Source organism: Lichenostomus cassidix, chromosome 2 (assembly GCF_008360975.1).
Source record: "Lichenostomus cassidix isolate B80296 chromosome 2, HeHo_3.0, whole genome shotgun sequence".
Lineage (NCBI taxonomy): Eukaryota > Metazoa > Chordata > Aves > Passeriformes > Meliphagidae > Lichenostomus > Lichenostomus cassidix.
The window spans coordinates 112,033,401-112,054,665 of record NC_139482.1 but is presented as its reverse complement, the minus strand read 5'-3'; the positions used below and the strand labels follow the sequence as shown (position 1 = coordinate 112,054,665).

At 35.5% G+C, this 21,265-nt stretch overlaps 1 protein-coding gene across 2 annotated transcripts in view; it reads left to right on the top strand.

Annotated features, from left to right (window-relative positions):
• RB1CC1 (RB1 inducible coiled-coil 1) overlaps positions 1 to 21,265 on the top strand; it is a 65,176-nt gene that overhangs the window by 15,629 nt on the left and 28,282 nt on the right. For both annotated transcript variants that reach the window (XM_085052835.1, XM_085052834.1), the window contains exons 4-10: positions 2,098 to 2,224; positions 2,489 to 2,659; positions 12,783 to 12,985; positions 13,546 to 13,981; positions 17,996 to 18,166; positions 19,925 to 20,109; positions 21,064 to 21,250. In XM_085052835.1, coding sequence (XP_084908961.1) covers positions 2,098 to 2,224; positions 2,489 to 2,659; positions 12,783 to 12,985; positions 13,546 to 13,981; positions 17,996 to 18,166; positions 19,925 to 20,109; positions 21,064 to 21,250 — 1,480 coding nt within the window. The remainder of the gene's footprint in view (positions 1 to 2,097; positions 2,225 to 2,488; positions 2,660 to 12,782; positions 12,986 to 13,545; positions 13,982 to 17,995; positions 18,167 to 19,924; positions 20,110 to 21,063; positions 21,251 to 21,265) is intronic.

Genomic DNA, 21,265 nt, shown 5'->3' with positions numbered 1-21,265 from the left:
CTAGCTGAGTCTTTTGTTGTGTTTGGTGCTTTTTGAAAACCTGTCAGAATGACTTCTGGTCCTTTGTGCCCTTTTATTGAATAGTATTTTTATTTGAGATTTCTCTGTAAAAGGTTTATTTTTTACTGGCTGGCATCATAGAGGAAATTCTGCAGGTTGTTCTTTTGTCAGTACACTCATCCTGAAGAAAATGTGTTCTCTGAAATGTTTTTAGATTGGATGCTATAGAATTGGCATGAAGATTTTTGTCTCATGTTCTAGATGGGTAAAAGTTGGTTCTGTCCTATGTTGTAAGGCTCCAAACTCTTTTACATGATTTTATATGTAAAACTTGAACTTCTGAATGTGCAGCTGCCTGAGGTGTGATCAGTGTTAGAGGATCATGGTTAAGTCCCAACAAATTTAATGTTTGTATTTTTTTTCACTGAATATTAAAAGCATCTTGTAGATGTATAGATGCTTTTAGAGAAGTCTGTATTGTATCTTTTTTCATTGTTCCCATGTGCAAGACACCATGGGGGTAGCAAGAGCCGAGCTTACCTGCTGTCTTCATATTCTATCAGTGATGAATGTGTTGCAAGTAATCAGGCAAGAAAGGTTTTTACCATGGATTTTGTTCCCAAATTAATTGTTTCCTTTCTCCTGAATTCCTATTTGTCATTTTCATGACTCAAAAAAGACTGTCTAGACGGTTTTTGTGTGCTCTTCTCTAAAGCCAACTGACAGTCTGGGTATTACTGAGCATGAAATAGTGTTTCAGCCATTCTGTTTCTACTGGGTCATTTACAGGTGTGTCCACACCCCTGTAAGCTGTCTGGTACATTTAGACATTACATTTCTAAATCATGGTGAGTGTGGTGCAGCTCCTAATAAATCTGTAATAATGAGCCCACTTTTTGCTCAGTTGGATTGTTCTTTGAGGAAGCTTTCTGACAGCTGAACCACACAAAATCGAAGACTCTTTAGGTGAACAGTTTACCTGTTTATTCTGTATATCTGCATGTATAGATTTGCTCTTTCTAGTAAGACTAACTTTCTTGGGTTCTTCACCTGTCTCCTTGTGCATGGACAGGCCAAGTTCTCTCCTAAAGACCATGGTGGTGATAGGTGAATAGTTACTGTAACACAGCTAGCAAGTACAGGCTTGTGCTTGTGAGAGGTTTTTAGTGAATTTGTGATGTCATGCTGAATCATGGTTGTTTTAAATAACAGATCTTTATGATCTTTTGCAAGTAACTGTGACACTGTTACGTTTCCTGCCAGTTATATCAAAACTAATGATGCTTATATTATTCACTTCATACTCTGAAGCTTTTTGATACCTTTGCACAGGTGCTGCCACAGTGTGCTGTGTTATCTGGGGTCACTAACTGGACCAGATTAGTAAATTCTTGTTTACTTTGCTGTTTACATATGTCTTAATGACAAAGTCTAGAACTGTCTAAAATAAGCAGCAGAGTGAAGATGTCATCAGCTAGAATTAAATGTATAAGGCTGGTGAATTTAAACCAGGAATGGTCTGTTGATATACTGTTTCTGTGTTAAAGTCTGTGATGTTAATATTAATTTGTTGCATATATATTAATTGTTAAATTTCCTTCTATTGTTAAGTGCTTTACTGCACTTCATGTACAGTAAATCAGTCAGAGTTTATTAGGTGAAATTGTGGTTATGTTATGCATAATTAAGTGTTAATAGTCATGTTTTCTAGGACTTTAGCAAGTCAGCTGTTTGGTCACAAAGTATAAATTCAGCAAACACAATATGACTTCTACAGTTGTTATGCTAAATGCTTGGTGTGACTTAATGTAGAATTTCAGCATACTAACAGATCTTGGCAAAAACATTGCTGATGACTTGTCAGTAATGCAAAGTCTGTTTTCTTTTAGCTGATAGCTTATTAGCTGGATGTCCAGAATGCAACACGTTACAGCACATAGAAAACTTAGAAATATATAATTGTACAGAATAAAAATGGTTATTTTAAAAATGTTCTGCTTTGACACAGACAAGTCACCTATGTCTCTTACAGAAATACGTAAAATTAGAGACAGAAGTAATCTGATAGTATCATCTTCTCTTCCCATTTTTTTTCAGTGTGGCTGATCTGAAACATGCAATTCAAACAAAGTATAAGATTGCCATTCAGCACCAAGTACTGGTTGTCAATGGAGGAGAGTGTATGGCACCAGACAGAAGAGTGTGTAGTTACAGTGCTGGAACAGTAAGTGCATACTGCATTCTTAGCCTAAACTGCCATTTATAGGGGAAGAAAAACATTTATTACTAAGGGGTTTTTAAATATTTTTCCCTAGTGTGTTGTTTGCTGGATTTCTTCGATTTGAGAAACAGGTGTTTATGTAGTCAGTTTACAAATGTAGATTTTAACTTGTTTTCAAGACATGTTACCCACATGAGGAAATAATTGATGATTCAACAGTAAGTTGCCTTTACTCAGCGTTTGGTTTTCTTTCCTTTTTGAGTGTAGGACACCAACCCAATTTTTTTATTCAACAAAGAAATGATCTTGTGTGAACGTCCACCAGCTATCCCCAAAACCACGTTTTCAGCAGAGAATGAGATGGAATTGAAAGTAGAAGAATCTCTTATGATGCCTGCAGTGTTTCATACAGTAGCATCACGAACACAGCTTGCTGTGGTAAGTAGATTGTTACTGTATTTGCACACCAAAGGAAAATAAGTCAGAGGGAAAGCTTGATGGAAAATATGAAAGTTTCTTCAGAAGGCAGTAAGAATGGTGTATTAGTGATGATGTATTCTTCAGAGCCTTTGTCTCAGAGTTTCAAGGTAGATATTGAAATGTGCTTGCTTCTTCAGCATGTTCAGAGCTTCTTTCAAAACTGTGGTGTAAGACACCTTTTGGATGTGTTCCTTTACAGCATTTGCAAAACAAAAGCATCTGGCTTGCTTTGGACCATGCCATAATGCACTGCCTTATTTTCAGTGTCATCAGTGTTCCTCAACCTGAAATGAGAAAAGTACCTTCGGAAGCATTGTTAACCCAAGCAGAAAATTAACAATGTAATTTTTAAAAGCACCTTGCCAAACTTCTGTTTAATGTTACGGGTCTAAACAACTGGTGATGAATCAACAAAACTAAGCTTTTTCCTAAAATTTAGGTTGCTTATTATTGAGTACTGCCTCTTATTTGTACATTGAATACATTTACTTGCAAACTGGTCAGAATTCAAATTTGATTATTTCTGTGTTGTTTTGATAGGGAAAACTCACTCCCTGCAACATGGTCAGTAAGATACCAAGTGTGCATGCAGTAAAAACCAGCTGCATGTTCAAGACACTGACGCAATGCCTTCAGTAGCTGGACTGATTGTGTTTCTTTGTTAAGAACTGACCTAGTTTTCTTTTCAAATTTTACATTTAAATGGATTAAATATTTTTCATATCTCTAAAGATTATTTAAGCTTCCAGTGACTGGCAGCAGGAGAATGGTTATGTGGAGCACTTAACACAAAATGAATAGTCATATGTTTTGTCTTGTTAATATTTTTTTTTTTTAGTTTCAGTGCCAACTTCAATGCAGTCCAGAACATTTAGCACTTGAAGTGGCTGGGGTTTAATACTGTGCAGCAGAATTCAGAGAAAAGTGTTAAGTGTTGGATGTAGATCAGGGATTTTGTTTTCCCCCTTGGCATCCTGGTCTGTCAGGAGGGGGAAGGTTCTCCTGAATAATGTGACCTTTACATCTTGTCTGATTTAAGGCAAGGATTGAGTCCAGTAGATTCTCTTTCTCTCTCCCCCACCTGTTGACAGTTACAGCTGACTTTGTAAATAGGACCATGAGTTATTAGGTATCTGTGAGTCATATGACTGTCATGTAGAGAAGAGTGGATATCAATGTGAATTCAGCTAAGGAGTAGGAGGTTTTCAACTGTGCTTTGTGAAGAGTGTGAGAGTTCTGGTTTTACCAGCTGAAGCTGAAAGTGCTTTAAAACCGTTTTTTGTGAAGTAGTTAGAGGAGGTTCTAAAAGTAAGTATGATAGCTTCTAAGTACTTAACATTGATTTGATATGAAGGGAGGGCTGTAGTAATTACTGCAGTCTTCGTGTTTGTATTTTGTTGAGGGTAATGGAAGTGAAAGGTGATGATACTCAGTCTCCTGTTTCTCACTGTTGTTTTATCTGGTTTCTCTATTCTGTGCCCTGTTTTCTGGTCTTAGATTCTTAATTTGGCTTTCAGCTTGGTAAAATTACTATACAATGATGCAACATATTTAATCCCTCTGGGGTAAGCTTTTTTTGTTCCACTGTTTCATTTTAAAAATACTCCTATTTAGACTTGAAAAGAATTGTTGGTGCTGCCTAATCTTCCCCCTTTGATTCTGCAGATTGTATTAACGTGCAGAGCAGGCAAGTTTATTGCAGTGTTTATGCTTTTAAATATCTTATTTAGATCTTTACTGGCTCATTCTAGTGGTAGGTCTATAATACTATTAATATTTAGCTACAGACGGGAAAGTTTCTATAGAGAGAGTGATCTTGAGTTGATTTGCAAGAAGAAAATAAATCTTTCCATATTTAATATCACCTATTAGCATTATTGAGGGATTGGGGAAAGCTGGGGGGAGGAATTGTCTTTAAACATGGATCCAAGTAGAATGGAAGTTTTATTTTTCGCCTGCAGATTTATTTTCAGGAAGATTATTATTTGTTCCCTACTTTTGACAGTTATTCCCTGCTAGCAAAATAGCTATAATGATGGTATTTGTTTTCTTGTGAAAAGCTTGGAAATTTATTTAAAGATTAAATAGGTAGTAATATTCTTAAATCGGATTCACCTGTGCACCCACAGTTAATTTTATCCAAGATTTTAAATGTTCTAAAACCATAGGCTCTGTGTTAGGCTGTGAAAATGAATTGGGTACTTCTCTGGGATGTCAGGGGAATGATAATTCTGTCATATGTGATGGAAAATTAATAAATAGTCTGTGATTTTTAGATGTATCAAGGTGTGAAAACTGTATAAAGAAGTATTGCAATATTGTACTGAAGTAGTTTTTCATGATGCCAGCTTGAAGCATATTGAGCAGTAATTCAGAAGAAACTGAGGGAGGACTGGGAATGTGGTTAGAGCATTAATCTTCTCCAAGGTTCACTATAAGCCTCTTGCCTGGGAGGAAGAAGGAACATGGGATATTAATCCTTCTCGAAATCCATTAAGATCTGGGGAGAGCTAGAAAGGCTCTGAACCTCTGTAGTTGTGTAATTGATGCATCCAAAACCTCACTGAGAGTACTGTATTGGAGACTTCCTACAAAACAGACATGAAAAATCCAAGCTTTGTCTTTTTGTTAATTCCTGCAAAATGGTAACCTGCTTTACCAGAAAAGCAGAATGGAAGTACTTGATGATGGAGAGATTTTTGCCTGTTGTAATTATTTAGAGCATTTTAATTTATTAAATTACATTAATATTTTCTACTAATACAGGTGCTGATATGATGCTAATGTTTAGTAGTAGGAGAGTAAAGGTTGCATTCTAAATTACCGCTCATGACAAAGTCTTACCTATTCTTGTCAACAGCATGAAGCGGTGATGTGTAACTCTGTAAAAGTAGGAGAGAATATTTGATGGCTACTGGTTTGTATTAAATCTCGTATTATCTCTGCCCAGAGGATGTAGATTATCATCTTTAAAATCAGACTTGATATGAAATTGTAAACATACAGTGATATATGACTTCTAATTTTTTTTCCTCTCAATAAAAGCAGTTCTAGAGTCTCCTTTAACAAGTATTTTTATTAATCCATGCCATTATGGCCTCTCCATCATTTTTTCTGTCTAAAACTGACCATTATTGACTTAAATTATGCTTTTGCTGTCTGTATTTTTTTTTTTGCATAATCTGTTGTTACTACTCATATATAACTAGAAGTTGTGTTTTAATTCATAGTGGAAGTCCTAGCATTCTTATGGCCTGTTGTGTATACATTTGTCAAAAATATGTAAAACCAGCCATTTTTCCCCCCTCCAATTAACACTATTTTTTGTAACTTACATGTGACCTTTTTTTAGATTTCATAGCTCCTAACCAAAAATCATTCTTGTGTTTGGTTTTCCATGGCACTGTGTTTGTCATATCAAGATACATCCATTTTCTATTTCTTTCTGTTTTCCTGATTTTGCCATCTATTACAGATTTGCTTAAGTTCCTGTGCACTACTCGTGATCTCATTATGTAGAATTCACAGTATAAAGATTAGGTAGCTTTAAAGAAGCTACATCTGTTCCCTTAACTTGTTCCTTTACCATTTAAACTGAAATTCTTGTCACAGGTTTTGTCAGTTGCAATATTATGTCTTTGTTTATATGTTTTTTAAAAGGCTCAGTTAAATCAATTTACTAAGCCTGTTTCCATTTTATGTCTTGGCATTCTGGTTTCTCTTGGGTTAAAAACTTAACTTTGAGATGTCTCTGCCTAAAGAATTGCCTTTTTAGAACTAGCCTGGTCTCCCACCTTTCTTCCAGTTCAGCAGTTCTGGCCTTGAGCTGCAGTACATGGACAGTGAGGTGCACACAGTGTTTGCAAAAAGTTGCATACACACCAGCTGAGAGAATACAAGCTGTTCTCTACACAGTATGTTGTGCAATAAGCTGTGTTGTGTCAATCTTGTGGTCTTTTAACACCACTGCTTAAAATAAGCTCTGATAGTTTAGCCTTTAGGAAAGGATTATTTATTATTTCTTTTTAGTGATCTAACTGAAGTTCCCATGTAATTTGTCCCAGAAGGATATTGAAAACTTGGACTTTTTCTGAGTGGATATGTTTCATATTTCATGGGATACTGCTGCTGTCATAATCAAATTGTTAATTCCTGTGAGTTCTTCTTTGAGAAGTGGAAATGAGGATGAGAAACTGTGTGGTCATTTTATTTGGTTGCATTAAACCATGGCTGTGGTCATAGTACATAGTCATAGATCATTCTCAGTTTAGTTTAAAACACTTCAAATATATAAGCCAAGAAGTATAGTCATGCTTCCTGAAAGCTGTGGATCTGCTATTTAGAGAAATGCTCTTTTCACTTCTACTAGAAAGTTGCTTTGAGACTCTATGGAAAGAATTACTTTAAAATACTATTGTTAAGGTGTGTAGTGTTTATAAGAATTGTGTGGCCAAATGAATTTTGGTTAATTATTCATTTAATAGTCAGACACACTTCTGGGTCCTCCAAAGAAGTCCAGATTTCTCTGTACCTCAGATTTGTGATCAATCTCAATCTTTTAAAGTAATTGAGAAGTGTGGGGTAAAAGGAAGTAGGTTCTATTTTATCCTAAGGTATAATGAAAGATTTACTCTAAGGTTTATCATTCTAAATGCTACTCTAGCATTTTTTTTGTTTGACCTTTGTAACCAAAACTTTAGATCAAGATTTTGAAAAATTGATCAGAAGGAAAAGGGTTGAGTGACTTGGAATCAAGCTAGTGGAATGTAACACCTTGTATCACGGTTTGTTTGCTCACTGTGGTATTTTATGTCACTTCTTAGTATGTTTTTTGATGGTAAATTCTGTTACTTGACTTCTCCAAACCTGCTTGTAATGTCAGAGAGATTTAGTGAAAGCAGTACTGAATGAAGTCACTAAGCTGTGACTTAAAAAATAACTTTTTCTGTATTATGCTGGTGAAGTAAGTACTTTCTGAGTAGGAAATAAGTCATGAACTGTATGGACAAATGTCCAAATGATGCAGTCACCAAAAATGACCATTATTAAAGGAGAATGGAATAATCAACTGTCTACTGAAAGGAGACAAATTTCCATGAAATACCAGTCTCCCTCACAGTGAAGTTAACTGCTCCAATAACAGGTTTTAAAAACTGAAATCTTGAAGTGGTTAATCTAGTAGCTTCACTGTTGTTTTAGCTTGAGTTGTATGCATTAGAGATAATGGTCTTGGTTACTAATTTTGGTAAATAAGGAGATGTTCCTTGTTGTGAAAGCATTTATTGGCTGTTACAGTGTATGAGTTTGTGGAATTTTACTTTCAAGGATCTTTTTTATTGGTCTGAGGTTGACTTTTAGGATGATTGAAACCTGTAATGAGTCCCTTTTACAGGGTTTCAGACATATGGCAGTAGAGAACTTTGACTTATTTCCTTCTACCACAGGGATATAGAGAAAGGAAAGAACCCTGCATTTTCTGAGAATTTTAGTTCTTTAGAGGTAAGTCCAAAGACCAGTTAAGACAAACAGACGTTTGTCAGATTTTGTTCATTCAGATGAGCAGAATTGTGATAGCAGGATGCAAAGACAGTCTTGAAATTGATCCTAAACACTTCACCGGGTAATTTCTGCTTTGGATAAAGCATTGTTGCTTCTACTGATTTGTGTTTGAAACCTAGAAAACAGAATTAATTACAATCTGAAGAATCACCTGAATTTAAGTTGTGACTCTGAAAGGAAATAATTCAACTAAACATTCTGTTACTGTACCCAACCAAAGATGAGAAATGCATTCTGGTGGCTCTGTGGATTTTTTGAAAAATTGAGTAGTGAAGATGTCTTTATTTACTATCCAGCATAACAAGAAGTGGGGATTAGTCTGGGTCTTGGTAGTCTTGTTCTGGTAGTGGTGCTTTTTGAGGTCCTCATTCCCGTGGTGCAGTGAAGCGGTTGGTGTTCTAGGTATGCTGCTGTAGCCCAGTAGGATGAATGCAGCCCTACAAGGCAACTGAAGTTAACTTTTGTTCTCTGTGAACCACTGGGTGGCTGCCAACAAGAGTTGAGTGTGTCTGTGAACAGTCAACGACAAAAGCAAGCTTGTTGTCAGGCAGGCTTCATTTTCTGTGCTGAAGCTGGCGGCCTTACTGGGAAGTATTAAAACATATGTTGGATTGCAGGCCTTTATTTCTATGCCTGACTTAATTAAGTTTTTAGACTTTATACAATTAGCAGAGAGCTGCTTAATTCTTCCCTGCATAGAGCCATACACTTATATAAAATAAATTGGTTTACTGCATTCTAAAGTAGCTTGAGATCTCTCACAAAAATGTTATCTATGAAGACAGACAAGAGGTAGGAAGAACAAGCCCGATCACCTGAAGCTTTATGTCAGAAGTGATGGAAAAATAAGAAAGGTACATTTGTATATCCTTTAGTTTTGTAACTTTAAAGAAAAAAAGTTAAAAGTTAAGTTACATGGATACTCCAAAGGAAGCAAAACAACTTCTCCAATGTTTTCTTGCTGGGTGCTTTCACATTTTGAAAGCAGGGTTGACTATAACCAAACAAATAAAGTACTGGTTTAACAGGGTGCTATTGTATGCACTGGTATCTGCTTAGTGTAGTCTAAGACTGAAACAGTTCTGGCATGTGGACAAATAGTTACTCCATGTGGTTTGACCTTCATTAGAACCATCTGTTTGGAACCTCCTGAATTCAGAGTAATACTCTTTACTATTTGAATGTAATGAGCTTATTTCATGATATGGCTTAAGAAACCAGCATCAAAAGCAGTACTGTGTTTCTGTGGACTCTAATAGCATTCAGGTTCATCCATGCAGACAGAATTTTCCTGTTTGCCTCCAACCACCTAGAGTGAATTTCTTTGGCACGTATAAAAATAACTTTGAGAGGATGATAATATGGGATGCTGTTGTAATGTAACCTTGCATATGTGCCCTGAAACGTGTCTGTTCATTTGTACAACGTGACTTGTAGTCAGTTAGCATATGGGTAACTTTGAAAACAAGTTACTTGAGAGAAACTTAGCTAATGAATTTTGATCTCAGAGTTAGCTTGGAAAAAACCATTTTGTCTCTGAGGGTCATAACATGTCTCAATGCTTATTGATTGAGATTATATATGAGCAATATTTGATGGCTTTCATAAGGGGGTTTTTATTTTGATGTGCATATCTCCTGTATACATTAGGAAGCTGCAGCTTATCTGACAATGAATACCTGGTTGAATACTTAGATGGTATTGGGGTATTTCTGTATAATAGTTTCTTTGGGCATGTATCTGTTTATATCAGAGATTCTGACACTCATTAAAATTTCCTTCTCTTACAAGGTTTCTGAAAAATTAACAAATATTAATTTGCTACTCTGCGAAGTACGGTTGTTTGCTCTTGCTTTTCTAGGAGCCAGACTGCTGGGACATGAGCTTCTGGTTTGGTTAAATTTGAGTAAATTGCCACAGGTTAGACTGTTAGATATAGTGTTAGTGCCAGTTACTAGTTTTGTAACAAGCAATCTGAATTGTGAGGATTTTTTTTTTCTACTTGCAACTTCTGTATTGTGTTTGAAAGTGTTTTGCTGGGGAAACAAGCTTGTTAGAACAAAAATGTTAAATTGGCAACACTTAGAGTCTGAAAGGAGTATCAAAAATGGCATATAATAAAACTTCATAGGGCAGCTCTAACTTGTGACTTACGACTTCTGTTGTGAACACAATAAATGGATCTATCTGAAAAAGCAAACATTGGCCACTAGTTAAGAGTATGTTTCAGGGTGGAAAGGTTGGTCATATGAAGCCTAGCCTATGCATACTTTAACATGTTAAACATTTGAGCTGTGCTGTGCTAAGTGAGATTGTGCAAAGGAAAATAGAACTGACAAAAGCCTCTCCTCAGGGCTTTTAAAGAAACATATGAATCCAATCTTTACTTTGCCTGGTTAAACTGTAATACTCACTTGGAGGAGCTGCACAAAAAGACTTTATGATAAATGTTGATTTTATAGCTGGCTTATGTTGTTTTAAACTGTTTCAAACTGATGTGTGTTTTTTGTATATGCTCTCACTTCTGGAATTATTGCTCATAGTTTGGAGGAAGGTTGACTTTGAGAAGAGAATTTTTGTGAGTTGAAAGTAAAATGTTTGTGTACCTTTCCAGGACATACATTAGAATGCAACAGAGACATTCACTTACATTTTCAGCTTCATATTTTTGGTGTATTTTTTAGTATACTTAGGTTAAAACAGCCTGTGCCTTTGGTTCATACTATGGTAACTGAAGAAGCAGTAATTTTGCTTTTTTTATATGCTGTGCAATTTTCCTTTGAATAACTTGTTTACAAAATTCATTTAAGAAGGTAAAAATTCGTTCAAGTTGTCAATATTGCATTAGTCAGCTTACGTACATTTAAATTATATAGCCCAAGTGGGGATAGTCTGGAGAAAATGACTTGCAGATTTCAGCAGTGTCTGGATACCATTTGGGTTGTGTTATTGGTTGATTTGTGACTTAGGAAGCAAGAGTTCCTGCAGCAATTAAAATAGCCATTATTTTCAAAGAATGGAAATCCTCATTCTTGCATGGACAGGAAACTGCCGAAATTCAGAAAACAAGAAGACAAGTACCATCTTTACTACAAAGTGATAAGAATTTGTGATAACAACTTTGGGTTTTGTTGGAGATGCAATATAAGTACTTTGTATATTCACTGTTCATCTACTGTGAGTTTAGCTAGCAGTGATTTGAGGTACAGTAGAATTTTGTCATACTACTTGAAACAAGGCTTGGACTTTGAAACGGGGAGGATGCTCTTAACTTTTAGGTTTTGTTAATATGAATTCTGAAACATTTGTTTAAAATTCTGTGCAGTTTTGTGGTTTATTTCAGAAGGTAAGTGTTGTTGATCCCTATGTTTTTTTTGAGTGTGCATATGGGCTGCTAACCACATGTTCAGCAGCAAATGCATTCTGAAATATATGGATGTTTTTCTAACACTGCTTTCTCACTGTATTTTCTATGACTTGTTTTTCCATGCATGGTTTTCTCACATGTGTGATAGCACAGGAAACTTGTGTTCCATCCTGGTTTAACCGTATGCTCAACCTGCAGAAAGTGAAAAGACCTTTTTTTGTAGGTTAGGTAGATACTAAAACCTAAAGTACAGGTATGTGCGGAAAATATTTTCCAAGGGGTGTGTTACAAAGTTTTGAGCTGAAGGATTTATTGTACGACTTTTCTGTTACTTTTTGATGTTTTAGTAGGCCCTTTGAGGGGGACAGCCTTTTCCTTAAATTGCTAAACTTAAAATAGTTGCTCTTCCTACTAGTTAAAACTTTGGACTTGGTTATAATGGGCATTGCTGTTAGTACACTTTTAGTAAGACCTGGTAATTGCCATACGTACGTCTCTGATTTTACTTTTCCAAGTGGGGTGGTAAATTCTCAGCCTCTTGTGTACAGTAAAATGCCTCTGTGCCATCCAGTACTTTAACAGAAAAACTTCCACATTGGTTTGCAGATGCCAAGTTTGAGGGTATATTTTAGAGTTTTGTGGACACTCTGTCCTGCTGCTCATCATGTTGCATCTGATTTATTAATCAATGAAAAACATAAATTATTTGCCCTGCTGTTTCCTCATGCGTCTCTTCTTGCATCTGATGCACCTGCACTTTTGCTGAGTGATCCTGCAGTTCATTGTCTTGTTCTGAGCTTCCGCTTGGCTCATCAAAAGTGTTCTCCTTATTGGACCTTGATTGCTAGTTTTTTCTATCATATTATTAGTACAAGGGTTATTATTAATGTGTGTGTCATGAATTTATTATATTAGCATTATTTAATTAATTTTATAAGGTGTTTTTGGAACTACACCCCTCTCTTTTGAAGATATTAATCAGTAAGTAGAATGTTTTTTGTTATGTGATTAACTTCATTCTTAAATAAAAATATTTTTTATTATGTAAGGTGTACAACTTTTTAGCTATCATGTGAATGTCATACTTTTCTTGTTATTATCTTCAATAAAGTTACAACAATAACCTGATTTGTATTTTTTGTTGTTTTATTTCAGGAAATGTATGAGGTTGCCAAGAAGCTTTGCTCTTTTTGTGAAGGTCTTGTACATGATGAACATCTTCAGCATCAAGGCTGGGCTGCCATAATGGCCAACTTGGAAGATTGTACATACTCTTACCAAAAGCTGCTTTTCAAGTTTGAAAATGTGTATTCAAGCTATTTGCAGTCTATAGATGATATCAAGCTGAAACTTACACAGTAGGTTTACTATTAAATTCATTCTCAATTTTCAAATTTGCTCCATTTTAATTTAGTTTTTAAAGTGTTTGTGTCTGGTACTTACTCTGAATAATCAAGCATGTATTTGTTTGATTATGTGTCATGGAGAACTTTTTTTTTGTGCTATGCTAGGTACTTTTTTGACTGACATTCTCCTGTCTATTTATTAGCAGAAAGAAACCTGTATTGAATTATGTGGAAGATAAGCTCGTTAATGAACAGCTGCTTAAGAGCTGGAGTCATTCCAAATAACCACTACAGAAAGCTAGATAATAAATTTAGACATTAACATTTTAAAATGCCTATTTACACTTTTGATTTAATTGGTTTTTAATAACTTGAACTGATACTAAGAATTACAATCTGTGTTGAAAGTACGAAGTCATAACACAAACTTTGAGTGAATTTGTATACCTTTGAGTGGGATGGGGGGCATGTATGTATTTTATATTTTGGGTGATTTTTATCTAAGATTTCATGTTGCATTTGCTTCTAGATGCTGATTTTTTTTTTTTTTTCTTTTCACTTTTTAAAAAAAGCTTGGGTTCTGCTGTTTCTATCATGGCCAAGATACCACTGCTGGAGTGCCTAACAAGACATAGTTACAGAGAGTGTTTAGGACGACTAGATTCTTCAGCTGAACATGGAGGAGCAGAAAGTGAAGAAACTGAGGATGGGAAGTCTGCTGAATTGGTGCTTTATCCTGATATACCTAAAGTGAACAGTAAATCAATGTTAGCGTCATTTTGCAAGTCAGTCGAACATTCAGCTTTGGAAGGCACAGATCCTGAAAATGTAAAAGATGATAAGGAATCTGGTCAAAATGCTACTGTCCAGGACAATGAAATGTCAGTAGAATTGAAAGATGATGAACAGCCTTCCTTCAATGTGTCTTTGTTAGACTGGATAAATGTTCAAGATCGACCTAATGATGTTGAATCCCTGGTCAGAAAATGTTTTGATTCTATGAGCAGGGTAAGTTAATAATTCTTTTAAAAATCCAATTGCATTGCATTGAATGCTGCTGCTTATTTTCCAGATGCAGGTGCTTTTGACGTGACTCAACTCTGTTGTAACTTCTTGTTTCTCAGATAACTTTCTGAATGAAGGCCAGAGCAGAGACTAGGGAAGGATAAGTGTGGGAAAAGTGTTTTATGAGTTTGAATGTTAAGAATTTGATCTCGATGAAAATGTATAATTTTACAATGAATGCTTGTTGCCTTGCTTATTTCTCAAGTAGCCATTCCTTTTGGAAAGCCTAAAGTTTCTTGCAGGGTATAAGCAAAGTGAGACTACTATTTCTTTGCCTTCTTCATAGAAACTACATTTATAATAAAAGTAAAGGTTTTTCTGGACCAAAGTCAATGTTCTTTGAGTTTAAAATAGTTGAGCCTCTATTAAAGTATAGAATAAATTCACATGGTTAATTGGGAGAAATTTATATACTATATCTCTGCATTCTTTATTAGCTGATGCAGATGTGCTCAGAAGGCCCGAATCGGTCAGGGCAGTGTCAGTTTATATCTCTGCTGCTGGAAGAATATAACAGGGCTCAGTTTACTTTCCAAATTGTTATTTTTATCAGTAAGCATTATAACCTTTTAAAATTCTTTTGTCTATAGTTTTCCTTCTCTCTTTGCTTTCACTGTAGTTGGTACTTTTTGCATTGTCTGGCCTTGTTTGCATATATACAATATACTATTGCAACACAACATACCTTGGAAAAAGAAAATAATTTTTGTTGTCTTTGACACTTTATTTCCCCTGTAATGTAGGACTGGAAGACTGAGCCAGTGATTTCTAAAACCCATCTGTTATAGGGAACATAGTAGTGTGGTCGGTTCTTTACATTGATTTTTTTCAATTCTGTCTTAAAAGTAATTGGAGAGTTTGGCTTAATATTAAGGACTGTTTAAGATTTTGAATTGTCTAAATTTTAGTAGTGCAGAAAAGGCTAAGGAAAAGATTGGACATGGCAATTTTTTTTTTGTTAGCAAAGACAATAATTGGTTTTTTTTAGTTTTTTTTTTTTAAGACTTCCTGATTGAAGTCTGAGACAGTCCTCTGTTCTGTTTGTTCAGTAATGCTATAAGGTACTTGCTTCTATTTTAAAACAAGAGTAACAGAACCCACTAGTTTGGTTGTGAGAATATAAATTCAATTTCTACATAATGTTAAGAGAGCTCAAATCTAGTATCTTTTAAAAATCTTTATTTGAAGAGATGGACAGAGATTAAACAATATCTTCCAAATAAGTTAGAGTGATCCAAAAGACACAAAAATGCAAAGAATACTTTGGTTAAATACATACTCTACCTTTTTTGATCAGCTTATATTCTTACTGACATAAATCATATGTTTTAGAGGCGCTGTTTTGTCTTTTCTGTCCTTATCTAAAATTAGGCAGAAGTCCTTTATTTTGACTATTGTAATTGTTTTGTAACTTCAGTCAATTTTTGTGGGGAAAAAATGTGATTGAACCTGCAAAAAAGGAAGTTTATTTTTGTATTCTTTGCATAAGCAAAATTGGCAGGTGGGGAAAGTGCTTCAGTCAGAGTATTCTGACCACCACTGGAGCAGTTGTGATTGATCAGTCCTGATCCATTTTGGTTCACAAAAAATCCCCAAAGCTTTGAAGTAATGTGTTTCTGATTTTCCTTAGGAAAACATTCATTTACTCTGTTTTGATAGCAACATAGACAAAGGATTGAATCTTTGCTTAGCACTGATTTAGAATTACTTGAAAACAGAAGTGACCTGTAGCTGAAAAGAAGAAGAAAATCTTAAATAAATATCTTGCAACATAATTGTTCTTTTAATATTAATTTGAGATGACATTATAATTTAACAAATATCAGAATAATAGAATAAAATGGCAGTAACTTAAAAAAAATTGTTCTGCCTGCATTGTCCCCATGCCCTTTTTTCTTGGAAATATGAACCATACAAATAGTTTTTGCTTGCAGTTCTTGCTTGAAAAACTGGATTCAGGTAAGATTTTCCTGGAAGCTTAAAGCACCAGAGTAAGAGCTTATTATCCATTTGGTACTGGTAGTCTTGACATAACTGGTGTGTTGCACAGAGTGCTGCTAAGTTTCTGATGGTTCTAGCCTCTAGATCTTTCTACACAATGACTCTTCTAATTACAGAAACCTAGGCTGCAGTAAAAGCAGTGGGTAAGCAGGAGCTAACCACGTGTTTTTGTTAAATGCTCTTGCAGCCACTTAAATAAGAGGCTAGAAAATGAAGCTACTTTTAATGGAGAGCAATATTATCTACCAGTGAAAGTAGAGCTGGATTCTACAAATGAAGTTAGGTTAAAGACAGGATGAAAAGAATGGATGGAGGAAATAGGTTAGAATAGAATGAGAGGAATAACTAACCATTCTTTGTAAAAAGAGATAAAACATCATTAGTTTAAGAAGGTAAAAAGAAAAAAAAAACGCACCATATTGTTCTTTAGTGGTTCTTTTTTGTTAAGAAACTCCTCTGGATGCAGTAGTGGACTAATTCAGGATGTCATGGGGAGTAATCATGAATAGGATGGCAGTGGAGATGATCCTGTAAAATCAATCTGATTAAATACTTTTGTTACTGGTTCTTGAAGATGGACAAGTGACATGAGAAAAAAGCAAGATTCATAAGACATCACACACTAAAAATTAACCTTTGTTTTCAGAGAATTTGGATGTATTTTGTCACATTAATAACAGCACTAATTGTTTATTCTAAGGAGTTCTGGGCTAATTACTAGTTTTTGGTACTTTCCCATGAAGCTTTTTGTGGGTTGGTTGAGGTTTTTATTGTTAGAAGTAAATTGAAGACTTGTTCTTTATAGTTGCTCCTTAATTTGTGATGTTTCTCCTCTCCAGGTGCCTCTTTCTATACCCCAGAAGGTTGTTTCAGGAATGAAGAAGTGTTGTGTGTAAAAACTTACGTGTAGTGAAATAGTAGAGTGAGGGGAAAATATACTTCTACTACATTACTGTTGACTCAAATAAATGGTTTCTTTTTTGAGGGTTGATCTGTGTGCTCTGTAAGTGGCATAAACACTGCATGTTGACGAAGGAAGCCAGTGCTGTGGCAGCCAGTGCGACCTCACAAATAGAGCCCTTTTCACTAGATGCTCATACAAGATGATGGCATACTTTAACCATTTTGGATAAATTTGGGCAAATTTGTTCATCTTCTGCTAACACCTAATGATTTTTTCTAGGTTTCTAACTAATATATTGCAGGTTTACACTAAACTCTGACCTTCATAAGATGTTGCAACTACTGCTGTTGTTTCTAGAACTCTCATTTTAATTTACTACCATTATAGTGAAGCTTGGAGAGTCACCCTTAGTATCTGTGGACAGTGGTAGACTCTAATGTTTCAAATACTTCCTTCTTTCTGGGTATTGATCTGTGAAGGAATGTTATGAAATAACTTTTAAAATATGTTTCTGTTTGAAAAAAACAAACCGTAGCTAAAAGTGTGATAAACATACCATTTTTCCATGGGGTCATTTCCAGTTGCTTAGAAATTATCTGCTTGTCTAACTAGTCAATTAAAACATTCATGTAATGGGAAAAGATTGATGGTTCTTGAAGCTTTTTCTCACTACCCTCCCAGTTTGCACTTTCTACTGAGTCACATTCATCATTGGTTTTGGTTGTAGCTGTATGGACTCTATCCCAGGGCAGACTGTCCATTAGCTGTAAAGTACCTCTTCCCTCTGCACCTTGTTTTGTCCCCTCAACCAATGTCCCTTTCTCTTACAAGGATCCCAATTCTGTGATGGTCTGGTTGGAATACTTCAGAGAAATTCATGCTGTGATACAGAATCCGCAGAGTCATTTACTCAGAATTCTGAAACACATAATAGATGTAGTCACACGTTAGATTAAAAAAAAAAAAGAAAAATATTGAGTTTAAAAACCCTCATTTAGCTAACTTAAGTTGTCTTTCAGTGTGTCAACTACTAATACATTTTTTTTTTTTAGCTTGATCCAAGGATCATCCAACCTTTTCTGGCAGAATGTCGCCAAACTATCGCCAAACTAGATAATCAGAACATGAAGGCTATTAAAGGTCTTGAGGATAGACTCTATGCGTTGGACCAGATGATAGCAAGCTGCAGCAGACTGGTGAATGAACAAAAAGAACTTGCTCAGGTAATACGCGATTCTGAGTGCAACATTGGAAGATGGTAGAATTTTGCTGTGTGTGTGCTGTTAAAGTTACAATGAAACAATTGCATGTCTTTGTGCAAGATAGTTTTCAACATATCACACTGGGGTTGGTCAATAAAATGCTATTTCATAATAATTTAACATTTAAATATTGGCAGTGTTTACATGTTGTCATGTTTTCACATGGTTTGCAGAAAATCAGAACTTTAGTTGGAGAAATGGAATAAAAGTTAAGCAGATTAATTTTAATTTGAAAGGGGAGTATTGGGTCCTTGGTAATTTATCATTCAGTAATACAAGATCAGGGAATAGGTTAATGGTTGATCATCAGTATTGTAGTAAAGAGAGAGATTAGTGTGCCTTCACTGGACAGTGGCATTTCAAGTGATATAAAATTTGATTAAAGACTATTTTAAATATAAAAGATGTAGCTCCTATTTTCAAAAAACACTCCAGTATCATATGAAAGTTATTAAATACATTTCTGTAAAGTGCTTCAGTTAACTTGATAATTAAGATTGTCCTTTAATGCCTTGTTTGCAACTGAAAGTAAGTAAAAGTCTATTTAGAAATACGTAAGGGTCAGATTTTCACCATGACCTTGGGACTAGGACTGTGAAGAAAGGCATGAGTTTCTTAGTCCTACTTGCACATTGATATATTATTAGTAGGAATAAATAAACAATCTTGCTTTGCTGTCTTGGGGGAAGGGGGTGGGAGGGCAGGTTAGAGGCCCCTTTTGAGGAGGGCAGTGCTGGGCTGAGAGTTGTGCAGCAGCCAGGCTCTCTGTGCCTCTTCCACCTGGTGTGTAAAGGTGGGTGCTGCCAGTACTTCTGGCAGCATTGTTTAAAAGTGGAGCTTGTCTCCAGATAAATTCAATGAGTAAGTTTAGAAGCAAGTTTGTGTTACATCTCAGCCTTGTGGTGTTTATGTTGTAGGCCAGTGTTAAATCCAAGTGAATTTACTATGATGGCTAAGCTAGTCTTCCCATCCTTATGCCTGGTTGCCCTGTGGTGGTTTTAGCTATTTTTTCCTTCTTCTTGGATGAAGAGCCTACCTCAAGTTTATTTTGGAGTGACAAGCCTAACAGTCAGCTGGAAAGAGACTTTGTCACCTTGTTTAAATGCTACTGTAAATTTAGAATTTGTACCTTTTCAAGACTTGGCAGAGACTTCAACTTTCAAATCTTCGTCCTTGCCATTTCTTTTTATAAATTGCCTATTCCTTATGATGTAAGGATGCATTCTACATGCAAATAAGATGTGTGGCTGTGATCTTGGCTCTCCAGAAGAATTAGTTTCATGTGTGAATTTCTTTATGCCAGAAATATAAATTCTTTAGCCCACAGTAGTACTGAACATGCTCTAAGTTGTTGTTAAATCTTGCAAATGCCAGAAGAAGATGGTTGTTAGCAGAAACTAGAATGATGGTTGATCTCCTCCATCCTAGTAGCTATGTTTCTGTTGCGTTAAGTTTTGTGATCTTGCACTGGTGTTAGTTGTGTAAAGTTCTCTTGGGGTTGTGATGGTAACTGGGAGTGAAATGTGGAACAAGATTGATTTGGACTGGATTATAGAATGGGAAGAAAGCAACTTCGACACTTGATTTCTCCATGTATCATTCTGTTACACTTCCCAATGGTTGGTTTGTTAAAATTCTTGCATCCTTAGAGAATATGTATTGCTTTCATACTTTTTGATTGTCACAAAACTTGTGTAACAAATGTCTTTCTTCCTCTAGGGATTTTTAGCTAATCAGAAGAGAGCTGAGAACTTGAAAGATCCTTCTGTGCTGCCTGATTTGTGTTTGAGTCATGCAAATCAGCTGATGATTATGTTAACTAATCACAGAAAACTGTTAGATATTAAACAGAAATGTACCACTGCCAAACAGGAGCTTGCAAATAATCTGCAAGTCAGACTGAAGTAAGTTAAAACTTTTCAACTTTGTATTACCTCCACTTGCAGGCAGCAAGGCTGTTTAAGGATTGTGTGTTTTAAGGAAATGGTTACAGTGAAAAGTTGAGTGCATATCTTGTAGTATCTCTGTTAGTATTTAATCCCAGTTTCTCTTTGTTAGTACATATTCCCGGTTGCTTAATGTTGACTCATTTGTATTCGTTGTTTCACTTTTGCTTCACTTCTGTCAATATAAGCAATTTTATATGGTTTCTTATTACTTGTGGGATATATCTCTACCTTATGTCCTCTCTGGTGGCACAGTTGCTGTAGTGTTTCTCCTCAAGCACACCAGTTGATCATCTTTTCAGTAGTTTTCTTGTGGTTTAATTATATTGGTGTCTATGCTTGAAATTTATCTATTGATCATATGATTAAGCGAATTGTAGATGTGGTTACATGATGTGAGAATGTGTGTTACAGGGGCTGTTGCTTGCAGTGCATGAGTACATTGTGTGAACTTCCCAAACAGTGATGTGTTCTTATTTCATTGACAGCATTTCAACCCTTAATACCTATTGCTGGTGCTTTTTGATACGTATTTATAAGATTTATAAACAAAAAGTAGGCATTTTTTTTGCTCAGGTTGTATCAGCTTTTTAAAATTCTGCCAGAGAAAGTTGCATTATTATTACTCCTAAGGTTATTTATGCTAAGAACTTCACTTGTCAAAAAAATGTTTTAAATGGTGGTATATGTTTATTTCTTGAGCACTGATGTGGCTATTTTGTTATGAGAAATTAATAGGATACTACAAGGTGACTACTGAATTCTGAATAGTTTGGTACTTTCAGTTAGCGTGTTGTTGTCCCATGTGAAATGTGTCATTGTTCATTTCATCCAGAAATGTGTTGCTAATCTAATTTAAATGAAAAAAAAATACTAAATTGTGATCTTCTAAAGTGTAACCTACTTTTGTAGGTGGTGTTGTTTTGTAATGCTTCATGCTGACCAAGATGGAGAGAAACTACAAGCATTGCTTCGTCTTGTAACAGAGCTCCTCGAAAGGGTCAAAGTTGTGGAGGCTCTCAGCACTGTTCCTCAGATGTACTGTTTAGCTGTTGTTGAGGTTGTGAGGAGAAAAATGTTCATAAAACACTACAGGGAGGTAAGTAAATAAAAC